This window comes from Passer domesticus, chromosome Z (genome assembly GCF_036417665.1).
Source record: "Passer domesticus isolate bPasDom1 chromosome Z, bPasDom1.hap1, whole genome shotgun sequence".
NCBI lineage: Eukaryota > Metazoa > Chordata > Aves > Passeriformes > Passeridae > Passer > Passer domesticus.
In genome coordinates this window covers 25,356,190-25,379,036 of record NC_087512.1, presented here as the reverse complement: position 1 = coordinate 25,379,036, position 22,847 = coordinate 25,356,190, and the positions used below count along the sequence as shown (strand labels likewise).

At 42.4% G+C, this 22,847-nt stretch overlaps 1 protein-coding gene across 4 annotated transcripts in view; it reads left to right on the top strand.

Moving 5' to 3' along the window:
• The first annotated feature begins 1,242 nt into the window (after window positions 1-1,242).
• The window catches only part of IQGAP2 (IQ motif containing GTPase activating protein 2), a 122,822-nt gene continuing 101,217 nt past the window's right edge, over window positions 1,243-22,847 (top strand). For 3 of the 4 annotated variants that reach the window (XM_064404644.1, XM_064404643.1, XM_064404641.1), the window contains exon 1: window positions 1,419-1,437. Coding sequence is in view for 1 of the 4 variants with exons in the window: in XM_064404642.1 (XP_064260712.1) it covers window positions 1,322-1,367 (46 nt within the window). In the remaining 3 variants the exon portion in view is untranslated. Of the gene's footprint in view, window positions 1,368-1,418; window positions 1,438-22,847 lie in introns of those variants that run through there. The other variant, XM_064404642.1, reaches the window with a different exon arrangement.

The window sequence follows — 22,847 nt, the reverse complement described above, 5'->3', positions numbered from 1 at the left end:
CTGGAGAGGAGTCTCAAATGGAGGAATATGCTTAGGATCCCTCAGAAAACTCCTTAGAAAGGAGCAGCAACATGGGACATCCAACACAAGTACATCCAACTCCAAAGGTGCCCTGCAGGTCATGGTGATGGCTTTGTGGTTTGGCAGAAACACTGCTTGTGGGGAGTGAAAATTTTCTCAAACAGCAAAGCTACAGGAGGGAGTCTTAGGCTTGGTTCTTCACCTCTCTTCAGAGTCCACCCTGCCAAAACACCATAGGGGAGATTCCTTTGCCTTCCACACTGTGGAATTTGGTTTATTCAAATGGTTTGGTGGTTTGGGGTCGTATTTTTTAGTTTGTTTCCCTTTTATTCAGAGGGTTTGCATGGATTGTTTGGGGTTCTTTCCTGCATTTGGGAGGGAAGAGTTTCTGCTTTTTGATTTTAGGACTCTTTGTGTACTCATTTTGTTTTGTTTTGTTCTGTTATGTTTTTTGGTTTTTTTGTTTTTTTTTTTTTGGGGGGGTATTTTTTTGGGTTGGGTATTTTTTGTTTTGTTGTAGTTTTTTTGTTGTATTTGTTTTTGTGGGGGTTTTTTGTTTGGGTTTTTTTTGTTGTTGTTGTTGTTGGTTTTTTTTTTTTTTTTTGCTTTGGGCCTTGCCTTTCAGTTGATTTTTTTTGGGTTTTAATTTGTTTTGTTGTTGTTGTTTGGGGGCCTTTTTGGTTTTTGTGGTTTTGGGTTGATTTTTTTCATTTGCTTTGGGGCTTGGGATTTTGTTGGTTTTTGGTTTTTGGGGTTTTTTTTTGGGGGGGAGGGGTTTGGTTTTTTTTGGTTTTTTTTGGGAGGGGTTTGTTTGGTTGGTTTTTTTTGTTTGTTTTTTTTTTTTGTTTTTTTGTTGTTGGTTTTTTGTGGGTTTTTTTGTGGTTTTTTTTTTTGGTTGTTGTTGTTTTTTGGGGGTTTTTTTGTTTTTTGGTTACGTTTCGATTTGCTCTTTTGCTCTCCCTTCTTTTCCTTCTTTTTCTACTTTCTGACCCGGCGCTTTCCTGCCTTCTGTTTTTGTTTGTTTGTTTGGGTGGTTTTTTTTGGGGGGGTGGTTTTTTTTTTTTGTTCTGTTGGTTTTGCTTTGCCTTTTCCCGGGTCTCTCGCTTCCCCTCTCCCCTTGTCCTTGTTTCCCGCACTCTCCCCGCCCGGCGCGCTCTCCCGGCCCCGCTCCGGAGCCGCCCGGGTGGCCCCGGCCCCGCGCGGGGCGGTCGCGGCCGCGGGCGCAGCAAATCAGCGCGGCCCGGCCCGCGCATAAGAAGGGCGGGCGGGGGCCGGCGCCGTCCCTCCCGGCGGCGGCAGGATGCACCATGAGGAGCTGGCGTCCCTGCAGCGGCCCCGCTACGGCTGTGAGTGGGGTCCTGGGCGGCGTTTCGGCACCTCTTCTGGTTTTTTTTGTTGGTTTTTGTTTTGTTTGGGGTTGTTTTTTTTTATTTTTTTTTTTCCTCCCCACTCCCTTGCTGCTTTCTCTGTTTAAAAGAGCGAGTTGAAGGCAAAATAAAACCCGCCCAGCAGACTGCGGCAGCGCGCAGCGCTCCGGCTTCTTTTAGGTTAGCCCGCAGCCGGCTCCGGCTGGGTTTGGAGCAGGTTTTTACGGTGCTGCGTTTTGTTCTTTAACTTTGTGAATGGATTATAGCTGTAATTCCGCATTGCAGCTCGGGAGTTTTAGATTAGAGGTCGAGCTTTGGGTTTTAATGTTGTAACTTGGTGTTACAGGTATGGGTTTGAGTTTTAACTTCCTAACTTGAGTTATGACTGTAGTTTCAGGTTGTAATTTGGTAACCTTTGGATTATCACTTGGGAATTTCGGATTATAAAATTAAACCTTTGCTTTCTAGTTTTATAACTTTGTCTTAGACCTTTGCAACTCTTAAGTACTTGGGATGAGGGGAGAGACCGTGCAGGCGCCAGGCATTTCTTTTCGGAGGGGGTGTATTTGCTTCCCAAACGCGTGTTTGAGAAAAACCCTTGAAGCACCTTACCTCCTCCTGCTGTTGGTCTCTCCCGCCCGTGCTGCGATCTTGCCTGTGCTTTTGCTGGCTCTTGTAGGGCAGAGCAGCACAAGCCGACGGCTCTGCCATTCCTACAAGAAATGCCTCTGGTACTTCAGGCATTGCAAAATGGCAACACACAAATGGTTTGCAAAGTTCTCAACAACCCTGGCGTTCTGTTGTCTAATGAGCAACTACCCAGTTCTTATCGTAGTGGCTTTGTTTAAAACCGGTTTTGAAATCTCCTTTTAGATAGAAACACAAAACTCCTTAGCAGTGTTAAGGGCCACCTAGATTCCACCTAAGACAAGTAGAAAAACTTGGCGGTAAGATTTTCAGCTTGCAGAATGCCATGCTTTTCTGAGCATTTCTCATTAATGACTGATTCACCCTATTGATGCCCTCTATTGGGGCAGTTTGTGGAACCTGCCTGTAGGTTTCATTTTTCGTTTTACCCAGTAGGTGGATGACATCTTTGTGAAGGTGTGTGTTTTCACTGGTTACTACGGGCATAGTCGGAGTGCCCATGCTATTGTGTTAGCAAAGGTGAATATTTTGCTCGTGAAACCAGTCCTCCCAGCTGCTTGTGCCGTTGCATGTAGCTGGGCAGTGTCCAGGTGGGCAGCATCGTGCTGCAACCTCAGTTTGGACACTGTCCACTTGCCTGAGATGCAGAAATGTTTGTTGTATGCCCATCAGGACTCCAGCAGCAGGGCTTTCCTGTGTAGCTCTGGCGTGGCTGGTCTCAGAGTATGTGGGTCTGGACAGGTAGAAGTCAGCGTGTCATGACTTCTGATAAAGGCAAAGATTAGGCTTTCACTTAAAGCAAAGAGCTCATCCTTTGAGTCTTGTTCTTGCCTGGGTGCTGAGGATGAGTTACCTTATTGCCAGAGCTGCTCAGAGTATTTTAAGGATTGTAGCCCTCAATTATTATGGGAAAGAATGACTGTGTTAAGGACACTAAATATAGTTTTGAAGGTATGGTCTGTCCTCTCAGTGCTTATGCTTTGTATTGTAGTTGAGAGCATTTTGTTCTAGTTACCATGGGGACGTTCATGTGCTGAGTTGTAGCTGCTCTTGGTGTCAGGTCTCTCTGCCCCAGGTACAAGAGTGGATGAGAGTACACTTGTCTTTTCTAATGGTGCCTCCCCTCTGACCAATAACATCTGCTTGCTCGGGATCCAGTAGTTATTCTGTCCTTCCCTGAATGAGAAGCTGTGGCTGCTGTGCCACACTGCATCCACTTCTTTCTGCAGTACAATTTTTGCTGCAGGAACCTTTGAAATGGCTTTCCTTTCAAGAGACTAGGCAAAGGCTCTTGAAGTATGCCAGACTGATGACAATATTTAAAAAAATACACCAAAAAACTCCATGGACACCTCCATACGTTAAAGAACAAGTCATAGCCTTGTCTGTAGTGACAAGTAGAGGTGCACGTTTGGGTTTTTTACCCTGTTCAGAGAAATACATATGTTTTATCTGCATTGCATTTGGCTGCCATTTTGAGAAGCGAAGAGACACAGCACCTTAAAAAAAAACAACAAAAAAACCCCAGAATGAAACAAACAAAAAAAGAAAAAAAAAAAGAAAAAGGAAAAAAAAAAGGCTCCCTAACTAGAAAACTAACATTAGCATTATCTGAGCTTTTATAAAAGCTCATCATAAGTTGTAAGTTCCCTGCATAACTAAAACTTCACTTTGGGTTACTTGACAAAGAGTTCCCTTTTTTGAGAACATCACATCTATGCTGGATTTCCGAAGGAGTTAATAAGTTGTCCAAGTTAGGCTATCAAATTTCTAAGACCCCTTGCCTGGACTTTTGACTTTGGCTTCAAGCTCCTGGCAGAGTTTGTGTATTGCTCTGAAGAATGCTAGCATTTTACTGTCATAACTTTCTGCCAGGTACTATATAAACTGCTGCATGATTATGAGTAGCAATTCACTGGAAAGACTTATCCTGAACTTGAAAGAAGTTGTACATTACAAGCTTTGCTGATATAGTAACACAAAAAACATATAGGAAAAAAAAGTCTTAGAGCTGATAATTTCCGTATTTAAAGTCAGGAAATTGATGAATGAAATCAAACAAGACAGTCCCCTTCTGGGCTGGTGCTAGTTCAGGATGAGCATGGTTCATGGGAGAATCAGAGCTCGGAGCAAACTCCTAAGTCTCCCCTTGCACTATTAGGGCGAAAGTTTTGTTGCTCCTTGGACCACTTGTTGAAAGGTGCCTCCAACTCTGCTTGCTGTTGATAGCTTAAAAGAGATGCAGAAGAGATTTCTGTTGGTGCTCTGCTGAGCCCTTCAGACAGATATTTATCTCCAGTACCAATTCAAGTGAGAACGTCAAGTTACAAGGAAGCCAGCTTATCCAGCCGAAACTGTGTTAACAGGCACACTGCAACTGAATTTACATAGTGGTTTCCAGTCTGGCTACAGCTGTTGCCTGGTTTATTTCTCAATCCCAGAACAATCGGAAGCAGAGGTTCACAAAACTGCAGAGAATTGGGACTTGTATTACAACTAGAGGTATGAGCCATTTTTATAAGAAAAATAGTTGGTGCTGTGGAAGATTATGAAGACAAAAACAGTATAAATCTCAGATGTGCCTCACAGATTGAACATGGGAAGATAAAAAATCAGGCAATGGTGAGAATGTTCATTTCCTGACATTCTCAGCTCCTTTATAGCTAGTTTTCCTTGAAATCTGTGTGCAGAAACAAATGTTTAAGTTCTTGTGAACTGTCTGAATGGCTTCACTGCACTTCCAGGAATGTAGTGAAGTTACAGAGTGTGAGTAGTGTCTGGATTTGAAAAGGATTTTAGGCATTAGCATGCTCAGAGTAGCTGAATTAATATATGCCCTGAGTCCCTGTCTACTGAGCTAGGTGCTCCAACATCAGCAGATGCTTCTGTTGGAGATGCAAAAGTCTTCGCCTCTGCTGCTGAGGCCAGAAAGCTAGTTTCACAAGGCATGGGTGGTGGGTCAAAACAGGGGGAAACAGATTTTGGTATCCAGTGTTAAGGGCGTTGCTTGTGCTTCTGGTGCTGGCTCCCAGAATTGCTACTGTTTGGCACCAGGAGTTTGGAGATGAGACATAAGCAGCATGAAGCTTCATGAGGGAGTGCTGCTCTGCCTGTGGAGACAGGCAGGGCAAACCTGAAGTGAAATACAGCCTACGCCTCTCTATGAAACTATACCTAGCTTCTTTGCTCAGCAGGATGTGAAAGTTTGCGAACCAGTGGCTTTATGAAAAGCTTTTAACATAAAACACTATAAATTTGTCTGCATGTCTAGTAAGCACAGTGAAACAAATGACTCTTTTTCAGTCTAAAAAGGGGGAAATGTCTTTTGGTAAAAGTTCCATAGGCTTTTCCTAAGTGAAAACAGATGGGATTTTGTTTTTTTAAAAAGTTTTTTGAAACTTAAAAAAAGTTTTGCTGTGTCCTATGCATATATATTCTTTTGGGTGTATGCTTTCTTGTAGTGCTTGTGACTTATGAGAACACTTCTCTTTTTTATTGATGGACGTTATTTGGCAACCGAATACACTGTTTATCTCTTCCACTCTTTTTGTAGGTTGCTAATAATTAAACTGCTGAATGAGAACTCAAAAAGTTTAACTGCTTTGTTTAACCAAGTGCACATAATTCACTTGGTAGGAGTGGTTCTCTGTGTGCTTTTTGTACAAAGCAGGTTCATCTCCCCTGGAGTCTGCTGGTAAAGAAAGGACAGAGCTATGTTAGAGCATGCTTAAAGCCACTTTAATGCTGTTGAAACAGGAAATATTAATATTGCACTGGAAGCAGGATTTATAGCACATGTGAGCATGCTACTTCAAGTCCGATACTGGAGGCAGGGAATAGGAAGCATGCAGATTTTTAGCTCACCTCTTCCGTCAGGTGGGGTTTGTTACATGATTTTTCTAGCTCAAAGTTTGCTCGATACTGTTGCTGGTTCAAGCTGACTATGTTCTACTAGGAATAACCCTACATGTAAGGAAGGAAAAAACCAACCTGTCAGTGACAGGCAGGACTGGTGGGTCGTATTTCAGTGCAATGATAAGCAAGTGTGCTCTCCTGTGCTTGCTCCTTGCAGGAAATGATTAACCTGCTCTGTTTGCTTCACTTGTTCAGGCTGTTACGTTGTTTTTCTGGAACAGGTATCCTTGAACTACTGCATGTTGTGGAATGCAAGTGCAGGTGCTGGACAGGGGAGGAGATGTGCCCACCCTGGCCTGGGGACCATGACTGGGGGGGCAGGGGCCAGGTGCCCCCATCCTGGGGAGGGATGCCTGCTGTACACGCCTCATTTGCTGATCCTGATAAGACAGGGTGGTACGAGGGCTGTGTCCTGCACAGCTCATTCATGGGTCAGCACTTCCTGCACCTTGGCACTTAGGTTCACCTCCAGAAAACAGCAACCTTCCCTTCAGAGTGGTGCCAGCTGGGCTTTGAAGAAGTTTGCTGAACATATACTGCCTTATTTTCACTGCTGGCAGAAGTGGCTGCTGAGTATCTGACAACGACAAGGATGGGGTTGTGCTGGGGACCAACATGTTGCCCTGGCACTACTCCAGCTGAGTTTTGCCAGTTGCTGTGGCGCAGGCCAAGAGTGCCCTGCCCGTGGTGGTGAGGGGCAGGTGGGCCTTCAGTGTGTTCTCTGGTGGCCAACAGCCTTGGTAAGGTGGCAGGAGAGGGAGGGAGGTAATGGGGTACTAAACCAGATGGTTGTCCTGTAAACTCTGCACAGTGAAACACTCAGCTTCTAAATACCTTTTGAAATGTGTAAGCAAATAAACAGCCATTAAGAACCTGTGCTGGTGGCTGATTTCAGTGCTGAAATTACTGTTTTGCTCAAATGAATATGCACTAGCAAGAAATATTTATCCAGAGGGATTATGTCAATTCTTTGTTATCACTTATTGCCCAAGCTGAGGTCATCTAGATAGAAATTCTTCTGGAATCAGATTGAAGGAGCACTTCAGAGCTCTGACACAGCAGCTGGCAAACTGCTGCCAGCCCATAAAGACTTTCTGCCTCCAGGTGTGGTCCTGTCCTGTCTGCCAGCCAGGCTCCAAAGCTGTTAGAAACTACTGTCCTCATCTCAGATGCTTATCTTGGCCTTCGTGTGTAAGGCTAAGCAGTCCGTGGCTTATGCTAAAGTGACTGATGAAGGATGTGGTCTCTGCCAGTCCTCTCTTGTGGACTCTGACCTGCTTCTTTGAAAGTGCAGTAAAAGCTTTTGTGGCATCTAGCAAGGTATTTAAAGCAACTCTTACCAGGCTGCAAAGTATGTAGAGGAATCTGTAGTCATGCATGCTATCAATCCTCTATTGTCTGTTCCCTCTGAAATGAATAATAACCTCCTGCATTTGTGCTTGATTTATAAAACTGCTACATAAACTGATTATATTTGTGGGATTGGACTCTCCTTTAATGGGAAGAGAGCACCGATTAATCCAGAGGCAGCTGGAATGGGAAATGCCCAAAATCTGTACAGAAGTGTGCTTCATTAAGGCAGCTTTTTTTCCACAAGGTTGTAGGGTCGAATTATAAGCCAGTAAATGGTTCACTTGTGTTTTAAGGGCGTTGTTTCAAAGATGTTTTGAGGAATCATACCTGAGTGCTGGGGGCTACCTGTGCCTAATACTCCTGCCGAAGTATTAGAAACAAGGCAAAAAACCCTTGAACTAATCAAGGACACAGATTTTTTGAGAATATGCTCCTGTGTCTAGGGTCAACATCATTGATAAGATGTTGTTTTTAACTGGTGCTATTTGCACTGGTATTCCCTTGCCTGCTTTGCTGCAGACTGCTGCAGCTGGTGAGGTTTCAGCAGCGTGAACTTGTCTTCAGCTGCTCTGTCATGCTGCTGAAGACAGCTTCACCTCTTACCAGCACAAATACCCAATCTGTCAGGAAGCTAATCTCTCCTAGCAGAGCTGATTTGCATTGCTGGATTTGCAGTCACCTCTGGTCTGTGCAGAGGGTGACTGCAGGTCTCACAGCTTCACTTGCCAACCAAGGCAGGGGGACTTTCTGGCCAGGTGGGATTGTGGGCAGACAGAGTTTAGAGGTGTTAAAAGTGCTCTGGAACCACACCCTGAAACTGTGGTTTTGAGTGTACTTTCAGTCAACTCTGCTGGTAGAAGAAGTGACCTTGACTCCTCCTGTGGAATTATTTTTGGCTGGATTAGGTCCCCAGTCTGGTTTGCAGCATGAGCCTGCAGGCAGGTCTGCCAGCATGATGGAATAGCTTGAGTAGAGATGAGCACCAGCTCCTGGAAGAATGGCACATCAAGCTAAAGTTGTACTACTGCTGCACATAGAGATCTGGAAAGTGTGCACGCAGTGGGGCAGGAAAACGTGCAAGCAGAACTCAAAGGTGGACTGGGGCACACAGGAAGGAGTGTCACGTGCGTCGCCCTGGTGTCCCCAGCTGCCTCTGCTGTGGTGCTGGTGACAGCCTTGTGCCCTGTCTGCCTGAAATGGCTGGGGCTGCTCTCAGCTCTCTGTTGCCCAGGGAGTTTTGAATTGCAGAAATATTTTTAAGGTAATCTTGTCTTTAGTGGTGTTATTTCACAAATTCATGTCAGTAAAAGCATGGCAGTGTTTGCCAGGCAATGCTACAGTGCTAAGAAAATTTGAGGAAACTGAGTTCTAGACTACCCAACCAAGAAAGAAAAATAAATGCTTTTTGTACACAAAGTGAGATTCAAGATGCTTTTTCAACCTCTTTTTTGAGGCTGATAAAATTACTCTTGACTTGCGGTTCCTCAAAACTATGGGGATGAGATGTAACTTGTGCTGTATGCCGCTTATTTCTGTGATTTTGTTTTTTCAAGACCAACTGATTTACCCAAGCTACAACTGACTGGATGGTCTCTGTTAAGTGGTAAACAGTTTTAGAATTTCATATATTTTCAATACAGTGTAGCAGAATAAATATCAGCATGAGTAAGTTGGGTGTAACTGAAAAGGAACATGAAGGAGGGTAGAGCAGGGATTATGCTTAGAGAGATCTGGGGCAAAGCTTTAACCAAGGAAAAATGTCAGCTGTTTGACAATGAGGCACACAGTAAACACGATTTCACTACATCTGAAATGAGAAGTTGTTTTGAATACTGCTTTTCAGACCACAGCAGAGTGGTCTTCACTGTGATTTCTTCACTGTGATTTAGTGGATGCTGGGAGAAGAACCAGCCTTGGCTTGGCATTCAAAGCTGTGTGGCAGCTGATTATTGAAGGTGGGTAGACAACTGACCTTCAAGGACTGGATGTGAACTGCCTGCTAATTTATATCACCTCTGACTATGATATGATGTTTAACAAATGGGTTAGAACAATCCAGAAAATACACAACTTTTTATCACTTGTAAAACCAGCCCCTTGTGCTCCAACTTATATCTACACACAGAAAATGAGAAGTAAGACCACATGGTTTTGCTGAAGATTACACAGATACGAGCTGTCCTAGAACAAAATGAATCAACTTTCTTAGTACTGTGGTTAGTAACAGGCAAAACAAGGGCTGGTGTTTCCTATAACACTGAACCATGGCAATAACACAGTATTTCCTCTTTTTTGGGGGGGAAGGGGGGTGAGGGAAGAGGTGTAAGGGGGAGTTTTGTTTTGTTATGTTGTTGCCACACTTAAACAAAATTAAGTAGCTTCATAAATGTTTGCAGTTTCTGATAAAAACAGAGGTGGATTTCTGTAATGTTCATTTGTATTCTTTTTCCTGAAACTGTCAGGAAGCTGCTGACTGGTAGGCTGCTTCTGTCCAGGCTACAAATGCTGCCCATTGACAGGCCTTGACTCCCAAAAAGGACAAAAAAATGAGCAGTTAAGAATTTTCAGTTCCTATAGCAGTAGTAGAAGTGTTGTCTCCAGTAGCTTCTCAGGCACATTTCAGATGCTAATTTACACATGATCAAGTTTTTTAATATAATTTCCTCAAGTTATAAAGTGTAGACTTCCATATTGAAAGTTGCCCCTTTGTATGAAAACTGTTACAAATTAGGTAGAAGGTATTTTGCGTGTGCTCACACTTCACAGCCTTTAGTGTGGGAAGAGGAGGAATACTTGTGATAAACAAGGCTTGTTCTGACAGTGGGTCTGTACAGAAATAGTTACCATATAGAATAGGAATGGTAGAAACTCACCTGCGTAAGGTACTGGAGGTGAAGTCTATTTTTACACTGCTCCACTCTCTCTAGCAGCAATAAATGCCTCCTTTTAAGGAAGCTGTCCATAGAGTGAGTTGGAAACCAGCACAGAACTTGGAAGAAGACCTGTTTACAGGCTGAGCAAAAGTCTTGATTTTTGTGAAGAAGTGCTTCAAGAGAGGAAAAAAACTGCAGCTATAAAAACTATAATGTTATATATTATAAAGAGATTATAATGTTATATATTATATATATTATAAAGCTATAATGTTATAAAACATAATAAAATTCTGTGCCTAGTCCTTATGCACGGCACAAGCACCCAAATTTCTTTTTTGGATAGAGACTTCAAAAATTGCAAACACATGACTTAGTTTGTTCTTAAGTTTGTGTGTTGCTGGTACTGCTGTTGCCGTAACAGGGAATGAATGCTAGTTATGCTTCCTTTATTTTGGTGGTCTTAATTTTGGTGCTGTTTCAAGCAAAATACTTGTTTTTGGGGTGTTTACATAATGCTTCTGATATGCTACTGATATTTTTTATGCAATTGATATTTAGCATTGTCACTGTGATACTCTCATTAGAGAAAATGTGCTCAAGGTAACGAGAAGGTTGTCTTCGGGTCAGTACTTGCTCCGTTAACCCAAATTATTTTGGGTTATAAAGTAGACATAAGCAAATAACGTGAAAAATTTAGTTATTCAAGATGCTGTGGACAAAGTTTCTCTCAGGTTAGAGGAAATTTAGTAGAACAAATACTAATACTTAAAAACTTGAGTGTATGGTTTATGTAAAAGTGTATCTTTTGGGTGCAGATGTCAAAGACTTGTCCTGGAAATGAAGGTACTTGGTTTATTGATAAGTTAGGAGCAACATCTAGCTCACTCTCTATCTGATTTTGCAGTGATATATGCAATGGTAGATATGTCATTGTCACTCAGAACAGCTTCAAGTTTCAGTAAATATGTACTGGATGTACTGACTTAAAAGGTCAAGATTTATCTGTTCTTTTCAAACCTTGCTCAAAGGTCTGTTATTCAAGGCTCCAATACTTTGTGATTTTGTTCTCACTTAGGGTTCTAACTCCTGATGATGAAGGAGAAAGTAATTCATATTACTGGGTATGTGTGCGAATGAGAAATAAGGGTCAGAGTGTCCAGAAGCCCTGTGGGCAAGTGCCCTGCAAGCAATGCCTGCCTGTGCACTGTGCTCCTGAAGTGACCTACCAGGGAGTACTGGGAGGAGGTTACCCTGGAGCTAGCAGTATCAGCTCCAACGCTTTTGCAAACACTTGCTTATTGCGTAGTGAAAGCAGCCAAGCAGGCCTCAAGTGATAACTGAGGTCATTGCTGGCCTGGCACTGCCCCTGAGCTGAGCACCTGCACAGGCACACTGCATTTGCCCTCTTCCTGCAAGAATTTATCATCTCACCCTGGAGCAGGAGCAAAGAAAGTGTGTCTTTCTGCCCCTGTGTGGACCAGCACAGTCAACAAAGCCAAGAGGTTTTGGAGTAAGATTGTAACTTGTGAGCCTGATGTTGTGCCTCCACTCTTCATTTTGTGGCTCCTGCTTGTGCTGGGCCATATCAGCTGTAGAAGCAGCTACTGAATGCACAGGAGTTTTGGATTTGTTCAACAAGCAGCTCAGCTGCCTTCTCAGGGGAGCCAGGAGTGCTGGAGAGAAGAGGGGAATTGTCATGACTCTGTTCTTCTCTGCCTCTGAGTGCCCAAGGGTCCTGCTCATCACCTGAACTTACCATATCTACATATCAGTATTATGCAACATACAGCATTTCTTTACGTTCTTGTGAATTTGAAGCAATTTTTGTATGTAAGCCATTCAATCTCATTGTCTGTGTCTGTAGCTGCAAACTGAATTTTCAGTTCTATTATCCTGAATGCGTAAGTTTTTTCTCTCCCCACTAAGATTAAACAAAAAAATTTTAAAAATCCATTGTGCCTTTAAGCCGAAGAATTTAGAATTACAAACTTTAAAGATACTGTGACCGTAATAATTATTTAGGAATTAAAACCCAGGCAGGCAGAGGCAGAGGCTCTTGCAGTTTAACCTCATGATATGTTCACATGCTTATATTTGTATCTTGAAGGAAAAATGCACTGCAAAGTTTCAGGTGTTTTCTGAACCTCCTTTCAGAATGTGGAAAAAGTGAACAGATGGCTTATTCAGACCTTGGTAGAAGGACCCTGCAAAAGACTGGCTGTGAAAGAACCAGAAGATGATGAATTGGCAAAAGAAGAATAAAGACCAGATGTCAAGGCTGAGGTTTCTACACTGCAGTCTTTTTCATGGTGATTTCCAATTTACTCAGTGATTAAGTGGTGCTCTTGCTCTATGGCTTTTCCTAGACAGGTGTTTCGGTCCTCTGGAGTCTCATGGCTCAGATCAAGACTCCTAAAGCTCTACAGTACGAGTTACTTAGTGACCCAGACACAGCTTGCTCTGCAGATTCTCTTTTATTCCAGAATTCCTGCCTGTCATCCTTTTTTTCTGTTCTTTAAGCTACACATTACCACATTTCTTTCAGTTGGTTACTGTACTGAGAGTTTGGTGATAGGAAGCTTTTTGGTTTCAGCTGTCCAATGATCTGAATATTGAATCCATTGGGTAACTCTTTCCTCCCAGGCTCCTTTCAGGAGGTGTGAGTCGTTCACCCCTTCCCCTCTCTTTCACTTCCCCTGTTCCTGTTCTTGTCTTCCTCTTTTCTTGCATTCAATTGTAGCATTCGAATGTAGCCTTCCCTAAGCAGCCCCTGGGTAGAAGAGGTTTGCTACAAGTGTAACTGTTCTGGCCTCAAGTTGTAATGCAGATAGTTTTGGGGTTTTTTTTGCATTTTCAAGACTGAAACAGAAATTGAACAAGGTCTTGACTTAGCCAGAAAACCTGTGCAGCATTTGCGGAGCATTATCCTAATTAGCTACTGTTTAAATGGCTATCTGTCTTTTGAATTTCTATCAAATAGTAACAGCAGAAATGCAGAAAACGTTTGTGTTGTGCTCTTCATTTGAAGTAGTTTGCCTTTGGTGAAGCATCAGTAGCTCTTGTCAAACATGCTTACCTTCCTCAGGGTCCTTCTTTGCCATAGTGAGCCTTGTGCTCTATTCTGGCCCTGTGTGTTGGCTGAGGTGCCTTAAAAAACACAATTAGGGTGATCTTACTGTTGCTAGGTCAGAGGTTTTGCTGTGCAAATAGCTAAGAGTGCCACAGAGGTGTAGGTAGCCATGTGTGGGAACACACGCTGGGCAGACAAGCCTGAATTTGGATTTCCCACCGCCACTGTAGTGAGTTCTGTCTGTGCCCTGCCCTCCTACTGATGGTCTCCAGCCCCACTTTCCTGTTCTTCCACTCTGCTTCTGTAGTGGCTTTCTGCCCTGCCACCAATGTTGATGGGTGCGGTTGTGGCCTCAGGCAGTGGCGTGATGTGATCACACACAATGAAAGTTGCCTTTGGGGTTCTGCAGAAGGCTGCATGCACAGTCACCTTTCCTGTTAACTTGTTGAGACTCTTGAGTCCAACTGCTTGCATAGGGATGAATGCCTTTTGGATTAGTTGTTTTTGTTTTTTTGGCATCATCATCACAGTATTTTAGTGACCACAAGTTACTTGTCCTTGTACGTAGGTGTGTGTGTACATCTGACTTATTGATATACGTGCAGTTCTCTTCAGAGAAAAATTAAACTGCCTAATAGTAGAAGTAAATTTGATGGCATTTTTAGACAAAAGACTAGCATTTGTCTTCTGACTAAGTCGAATTACAGGGTTCGCACTGAGGCACATTACAGACACTAGCATTTTTCTGTCTTTCATAGCTGCATAGTGCATTTTACTAGCCTGGCAAGATTAAACTGTCTTTCTCATTATTTTGTTTACAGTCTGCTTGTGTTAAGTTGAATTGAGGTCACAGTAGGTAAAATGTAAAGAAATGGAATCCATATGGTGAAATTTTGGCTCTTTTATTTAGGATTTTTATGTATATTACTAATAAAATGCAAGCAGGTTAAAGTAATTCCAGTGAAATGAGCAAAGCAAAAGGTAAATGTGTCAAAATACATAGAATTCAAATTGCAAGTTCTTTATTTAAGAAAACAGCAAATGGATAAAGGTGGTAAAAGAACCCTTGATTCTTTATTCATTTTCTTATGAACTAATCTCTGGAGAAGGAAAGCTTCTGAAAGCTGCCTTGAAGTTTGGCCGTGCTGATGTATGTGGAGATAGTACGGCCTGTGAGTGAAAGAAATAGGTTGTAATTGGTGTTCACTGCCTCCTCAGGGTCCATCAGTGTGAGTGCTTCCTTAGACTTGTGACTTTTTTGGGAACTCAGACTGAGGGTTTATTAGTAAATAGTGAGTATGATTGAGTGTTAAAAAAAAAAGTGAATTAAGAAGGCTAAGGTCAATTGTCTAAGCTGACCTAAAAGTTTAAGGTCAGAAAGGAGCTAAAGTTTTAATGGTGTTTTGTGAGCACCTCAGTCTTGGGAAAACCTGTTGTGCCTTGAACTGACCAGCTAGCAAAGTATGCAAAGATAAACAATTACAGTTTTATTAAGCAATTACACCAAGTATGCTGTAGACAGTGAGACCAGCAGTTAAATTTTGGTGGAAGCGGTTGAGCAACAAGCTGATACATTGCATTCCATGTTTGTAATCACAGATGACAACACTCGCAGCTAAATTAAAATAGTTGGGTTTTCTTCTGCTTCCTTCAGTTCCATTACTTTATCTCCTTGTTCTTCCAAACATACTGAACAATTATAATGAAGTTAAGATAAAATGAAACTTTTTTTCCTGCACAGGGTTAAATTACCACACTAGAAAAGCGATGTCAATGCTCTAGTATCATAGAGTAAGGTAATGTCAGAACTACTCAATGTCTTTTAACATTTACCTCTACTGAAGTCTCATGTGATGATACTGTAGAAAGCTGGAAGTTTAAAAGCAGAGTACAGGATGTGTAACTGTAAGCAGAAAGTTGAATGTTAAACTTCCTGGCAGCGCATGTAGTCATTTGCTCAATGCCAAAGCCAACTTGTGTCTGTGGTTAAATGAGACTTTTTTCTAAATTTTGTGGGGATTGAAGTATCTTGAGAAATGTTTGAGGAGCCCTACAGACTTTTGCTAGTGTCTGGCTGAAATAAAGTGGTTTTGACACTTGAGTTCAGGAGCATGGAATGTGGTTGCTGTTGCATCACTGTCCCCTGGTATGATAGTCCCAAGGTCCATGTATTGCAATAGCACTCAGTATCTGTAAATGGCTGTGGCTGGCCTTGTGGTAGCAGATATATATGACTGAAATAACACCTTTATCAAGGAAATGGGAGGAAGAGCAGGAGTTGGGAAAGTAAATGCAGGCTCTCTGGGAAAGCTCTGGGAAAGACTGGTTTAGCAAACATTTTTAATTTTATATCAGGATGTCTTTTACTGGATATCTGTGTTCAACACTCCCATGCTAATGGTGTGTGTTTGCTTTCCCTGTTTGTGCAGTGTCTGGCAGTTAGACGTATTCCAGAACAGCGGCCCTGGAGATCCCGTGTAACACACAATTTGTGAGAGTGGATAATATCTATCTGCTGGCCAGAAGATGCATTTATATTTTTGTTTGAAAATACAAGCCTGTGTGCTTTGACAATGAAATAACTAGATTAGGAGAGATACAGCCATTTTTAAGGGAGAGAGTAGTTCAATATTGGAAACATTTGAATAGTTGCATATTGAAGAACCCCACTCTTTAATTAAGTGTATTAGTCTACTCTCTCATGTGAATCTGCCCTCCAAGTTCACAGCTGTCATGGGTTTTTTAGTGCTTGCAGCGTCTGCCTTTGTCTAGAGACCTTCCTTTGAGTGACCTTCAGGGAATGGACTGAATGCCCCTAACTGGAGACACGGAAAAATGTTCAGGCCATCTGCTCTCATTGCTGTGAGACACATGCTAGTTGCTTGCAATTGTACTTTTTGATAGAAGAAATCTATAGAAAGCTGTTTTAATCAGAGCCTTAAATTTTTTCATCCAAAGATAAACAACTTCCAGCATAACAATAGACCTGTAGGTACAAAATATCTTAATAACAGAACACTTGTAATAGTGTTTGATGCTATAAAGCCATTTTTTCTTAGTAGCCTGCTGAATTATCTCTGTTCACATTGTTATAGTTGACACACTTTCTTCTGCATATTTAATAAATCATTACATTGGATACCTGCAAGTTGATACGGGAATGGAGGCTCAGGGGGAACTCCATCTGCTTGTAGCTTTGAGAATTGTTTTTCTGATATCGCTACATGAATTTTCCCCTGTATTTTGCAGCTTCCTGGCAGTGCTCTGAGCTCCTGTTCTGTTGCAATGACGACAGCTTGGGGAGCAGTGAGCCTGTCTCAGAGCATTGCCAGCTCAACCTGCTCCATGTACGGGGCTTGGCTGGTGCAGCACATGAATTGCCAAACTAGGAGCAACCATGGAGTTGAACTGCTCAAGGCAGGTACTTATGAGGTGCTAGGTACCTGAGAGTATGAATTTTACTAGGCATAAAAGGAAGGCACAAAAGATTAATTTATTGACCTCTTTCAAACTAGTTATATATTCTCTCATTACATAAGGTTTTAAGTCACTGTGACCATCTAAAATGCAGCTAGCTTCTTCTTGAAGCTACAGCACTGAATTGTGATGACAAGTGCCTAAGGTCCTCACACTACAGGGAGACATAAATGGGATGCTGCTTAGAGCCTGTGGTACTGGACTCAGCTATCACTGGGACTGGCTATGACCAGCAAACAGTCAGTCAGAAGTTTTTGTGCAAGAAAGGCTCCCTGGTTTTTGTTTTGTTATAGAATGGCTCTGTTGAGTACTTTTGACTGTACTAATAGTGGATAAGGCATATGAGCTTTGGAGGAGGAGGAGGCAGGAAGATGTAAGGGGGCATATACAGAATTTGCAGAACTTCTTGCCAGTGGACTGAAACGCTGCCTTGCCTCGCTTACTGTGTGGTTCGGACAGCAGACAGCTGAGACTGCAAAATGTGCTTTAGCTAATGTTTAATTCAAACACTCTCATGGAAAACTTTTATCCCAGCATTTTATAGTATGTACTCCTGTGTCTCTTTCTTTCCCCCCCACCCCCTCACCCAACCCTGACTTTACAAATTCTGTTCTATCACCATAAGAGGATTTTGTTCTCTCCATAGTCTGTTATGTCTTGTTCATTGAGCTTCCCTGTTGGGGTGCCAAAAGAGCCCTCCTCCTTATTGCTCACGTCTTGCTTTCCATGGGAAAAAGTCTCTGGTGGCAGGAAATTGAGGGGGATTGGCCCTGGGAAATAAAAGCCTCTGTTCCTTTCTTTGCCTTCAGTGTAAAAAGTCCTTTGATATGTCTGTTCCAAATGCCTTATTAAAGGGTCTGCCTGCTAGGAGCAGCCACGTGCTGTTTTTGAACTGTTGCAGATAGTCATATGTGTGAGAGAAAAGTAATGACCAGGAAGCCTTAAGTGCTGTTATAGGTTTTGCAGGGTTTTTTTCCCAGCTTCAGTTTTTCCAAAACAACAAAAACTGTTTGGTAAATGGTTATACCCGAATTACTAAAGGATTGTGCCTCATAAAGTGTTAGATAAATTTGTATTTAGAAATTATAACAATATTACTTTTTCTTGCATGCTCTTTTGTTACATATTATTTTAAGTTTAGCACCCTTTAAAAGTACAATCCATGAACTAATTTGCAAACTGTTGCAAGTTAGATCTGTGAAACTCTCTTAGTTAATGTGAATTCAAACCTAAACTACTGTCATCAGCAAGTCAAGTGTGGTGGTTATAGGTGCTCCACTCCAGCCACATAACAGCCCATCTGGAGTGCCATATCCAGCTCTGGGGCCCAGGCATAAGAAGGGTGCTCATCTGTAAAATGGGTCCAGAAGAGGAGGCCAGAAAAGTTATCAGAAGGCTGAAACATCTGTCCTGTGAGGAAAGACTGAGAAAATTGGGGCTGTTCTGCCTGGAGGAGGTTCTGGGAGAACTTATTGTGGCCTACAAGAAAGACGGAGAGACACTTTTATAAGGGTAGTAGTGACAGGACAAGTGGGAATGGCTTCAGACTGAAAGAGCATAGATTTAGATTAGACATTGGGAAGAAATTCTCTAAAGGTGGTGAGGCACTGAAACAGTGATTAGATTTCCAGTAAACTCAGTATCAATATAAATTATGTCTGTGATCTTGGGACTTCCAAAATCCTTGTCATGGATGTAATATGAGGATGAGCTCTGAACTGGATGATGTTTAGAGAGACTACTTGTTTTTAAAATTCCTGTGTCAAGTGACCACATCTCTGTGAACCTGAAGTTATGATTCCCTTTCTGGATTCTGTTAGTAAGGTCATGGCTCCAGTGGCCCTTGTGCACCCGGGCTGATTGCTGGTTTCAGTAATAATATTGCATCTTCAGGTGTGGTGGCTCTATTTCTGAAAATTTGCTCAAATCCTGAAATTTTAAATGTTTTCATGTTGTCTACTAATGCTGAGTCTGACTTAGTAAATCCTGCAGACACACATGACCTACATGTTGACTGTAGGTCATGGAGTGCCTTGGGTTGGGTTCTCAGCTCTGTGGTCAGTAACTGGCATAGCTCCAAGAATTTGGAGTGGCTATCTTGGATCAGGGCACATCAGAAAGTTTTTGCAATTCACAACCAGACCTCAAACATCAATTAGTCCTAGATACTGCCTACACAGGGCAATTTTAGGATGAGGAGGGTGCATGTAAGTACAATGTGTCAGTTGATGGAAGATGACCAAGTCTTCAGTTTAGGAAAACTCCTAGGTAAGCACTTACTTTTGTACTAAATATGTAGAATATACATATGTAGGAAGCTGGTGTAGAATGTTCATTTGTGTCTGTTGGATCAGTTGTGAGAAGAATTGGAAAGTTGGTGTGCTGTACTGAGTACCAGAATAAATCTCCCATGTGTGGCAATTTAAGCTTTAGTACTGCTCACTGTTCCATGTGTTTCATACACACTCTTCCTTTAGTGTTTGTTTCATGAAGTGTCTGTGAGTAGACTTGGTGTCTTAGCTTATGTTTTATGTCTGACTCTTGGCTAACAGGGTGTCAACATCTAAAATGAATTGAAATAGCTTTAAGGCTAGCATTTTTATTAGTTCTAGTTGGTTGTCCAGGTGCACTCCTAACATTCCCTCTTCAAGGGGGTATTTTAGATTTTTCCTTTCAATTTGAAGTTGTCACATAATTAATGAATTTAATAATATGTTGTTTAGATGCCTTTTTTCCCTTTGTATAGCTTTCATGTGTGCCTTGTTCTATGGCATTTGGATCTTCTCAGCTGGAAGATTTTGTGTCAGGATTCTGCTTGGTAGAGATCCTCAGGTGAAACCCATCCTTGATTACTCTGCCACATAACACCCTTTATTGCAGCTCTCTTCCTTTGTGAGCTGAGCATTATCAAAAAGTTACTGATATAGCAGAAATATATTTATTCTTTCATCAATCTTCCTAGTCTTCTGACTAAAACTTGCTCAGTTAAGCAGAAAGACTGAGCTTTCTGTCTCCAAACAAACTTGTTTGTGTGTTGAACTTGGTATGGCTGGCATTATGGGTGCTCTCAGGATGTTTGAAGAAAGATGTACACAGGACTCTAGTCAAAGGCTGAAGCCCTTGCCAAAGTATATTATTATAGGCTAGACTTTTAAGAACCCAAGCCTTCAAAGTAATTGTCTCTGCAGCTCAGTCCTGAGGCCACCTGCAGGTTGTCATTTCTGTTTCTAAAGTTGTGTCTGCAACCACTCTTGATGTGATAGCACAGTTGCTTTGAAGCCAGTGTATGCTGGAGGGTAAATGTGTAATCAGACTTATTGGAAGCTAGTGTTGTAAGAGACTCCTCCCAGGATTAGCACTGTAGGTGTTGGTATTCCCTGTGCTCTGTATTTTCAGTGCTCAGATATCCAGCCCAGAAACTTTAGCTGCTTTGGCCCTGACAGAAAAGAAGTCTGATTTCCAACTTGTGGGCTGCTGATACCCCCTCCAGAAAGGAGCTGGGTTTTCCACTTCCCAGAGAGTATAAGTTACTTGTTTTTGAATCTTGCTCTTACCTCTCATTATTGCAGTGTTTCCTAAGCAGAACAACTCTTACAATTCCACCATATCTTTTGGTGCCTTCATCCACTCTCTGAATCAATCTTTGCAAATAATTTTAATGAGGGATTTGAGTGTGGCCAGGGCTGCTTGATCTAGGATACCTTTGTTGGGGATGGGAGGCACCCATGGATGTGCAGACCCAGGACTAAATAGCAAAGCATTAGTGTTATTCAGGTTAATTCCTAGATGGATACTTATCAAATGGGTCATGTGGTTTTCCTTCACCTATATTCAGACCAGCTGCCTTTTTTCTGATTTGCTTATGGCTGTGTTGAGTTGTCTTTGGAGGGCAGAACTAAACAATTGTTTAACAAGTTACGAGGAAGAGGGCATGGGAATTATCATGAGGGATGAAGGCTTGGCCTGATATTGACTGTCCCACCCTAGCTGACAGGACTATAGCCAAGTACGACAATTAGCTGGGCTCTTCTGACAGCACTTGTCTCCACTTGTGAGCACTCATAGCTGAGAGTGCTTTTGAAAAGGCGCCCTTGATCTCAGTGTTGCAAGCAATAAAATGATATATTATATTTCAGTGTGGTGGCTTGTCAGTATTTTCCCCTCACTCTGGGAAGTCAGGAGTTCTCTGCAGCAGAAGAGCTATGTCAAGGAGTCAGAGCAGCCCGTCTGGTTGTGCTGATGGTGGTGAGGGCAAAAGCAGTATTTGAGCAGCCTCCGTGGCCAGTTTGCCAGTCACGGTGCTTTACCATCTGCATCCCATGTTTGCCTCCAAACTAATGTTTTGGTTCATGGCAAGTGATATCCTGATTACAGTATCTGAGACCTCATTTTAGAGTCATGCTTATTGGAGCTACCAGACTTAAAAGAAACTCTGAGCAAAACATGTATTTGTTTGATTGGTGTATGAAACATCTGGGTAATTAGGAAGAGCAATCTTAAAAGCAAAGGAAGATGAGAGATATCAACTCCGATGTAGTCATTAAAACTTAAACTACAAAGCTTGAAGCACCTATGCAAGACCTTAACAAATGTATGGTAGCATCAGTCCAAAGTGTGGGCATGTAGTGTAATTTCTTTTGTGTCTTCTGTAAATGCAAGATAATTTCTCGGGTGGTGGTTTGTGTGTGGGGTTTTTTTTTTTGTTTGTTTGTTTTTTTTTTTTTTGTTTTGTTTTTTTTTTTTTTTTTTTTTTTTTTTTTTTTTTTTTTTTTTTTTGAGGTACAGGTTTCAAGGTATGCAAGTACTTGCAAAACCTGTAGTCCTGCTGTTTTGCCTTCTACTTGAGTTGCCTGTGTCCATTACCTGAAAGTGTTTATTCCCTACTTGAATCAATTGTCAGGGAAAAGCTGAGAACTTGCTCGTGGCGTGCACCAGTCTGTGTGGGACTAGAACTAACAAAGCACATCACAGTGCATTTGAAGAGGAGCAGGGGCTGTGGTTTTTTACTGAGGATGTGTCATGATCTCAGCTAACCGGCTGGTGGGATGCCACAGAAAGCAGCTAGTCCAGCCCTGCATTTCCGTCCCCTCTCTTCCTGCACACCATGGTGCCTGCAAGTATGCAGTGGCTCAGATCAGGGAGCCAATCCTCCCCGAAAGAGTTCTCTTCAGCAAGAGCTGTCCCTTGTTCTGGGTCACTGATGCACCCACTGGGTTGCCAGCTATGGCGTGAGAGGTGATTGTGAGCATGTGACTGAAAACATGAAAGAATGTAGGACCACATTTTTCACAGAATGATCAAGATTGGAAGATATCTTCAAGATGATCTAGTCCAACACTCAGCTTAGTATAAATAGGGTGTCATTTTGGTAACTGATGCATGCTGAAGGCTGTTTACAAAAGTCTCACTGCTGTGGCTGAAATTCATCTAGAAGTCAGCACAACAGTATGCTCCTTCAGACTCACTGCTAGAAACATTTGGAAGAATTGGAGAGCTGCTCACAGAGGCCCCTTCTGTGCTCTGCACATAGAGAAAGACCAGTCACTGGGTAGCAGATGTAAATAATTGGAGTTATTTGCAGCTGGAGATGTGCACAGACATTCTTAATAGTCTGGGGGAGTGTTTTTATGGGAGGTGAAGAGATTGCAGCAGTAAGTAGGAGAAACCACAGATGGTTCATTTGATTACAGCCAACATCACCTCCATCAGTGGAAGGCAGCTCAGCATGTTGCATTCTCACAGGTTCCTGAAGCAGCAGCCAATTCCCATGTTGTCCTTGAGATACCTTTGCAGTGTGTTGTCTCTGTCTCCATTGAGGATCTGCTTAGCATGGGGCTGCTCCACCTTCGTTCTTGCCTTGACCTTCCTCATGAGAGTCCTCAAACTCTTCTGAGGATGCATAAGCTGAAACTGTGCTGGCTCCCAGCCTCAGCCCCCTGTGTTTGAGTGCTCCATCAGCCCCACCACAAGTGCTCCATCCTGCCCCCAAACCAGGCAATGGCCTCAACTTGGTCTTGAAGAAGTGAAACTTGAGGAATTCTCTGTAGAAAGAACAGAATAATCTTGGTGACCTAGACATCTTTGTGCGCCATACTACAAAAGGCCTCTCTTAAAGAGAAG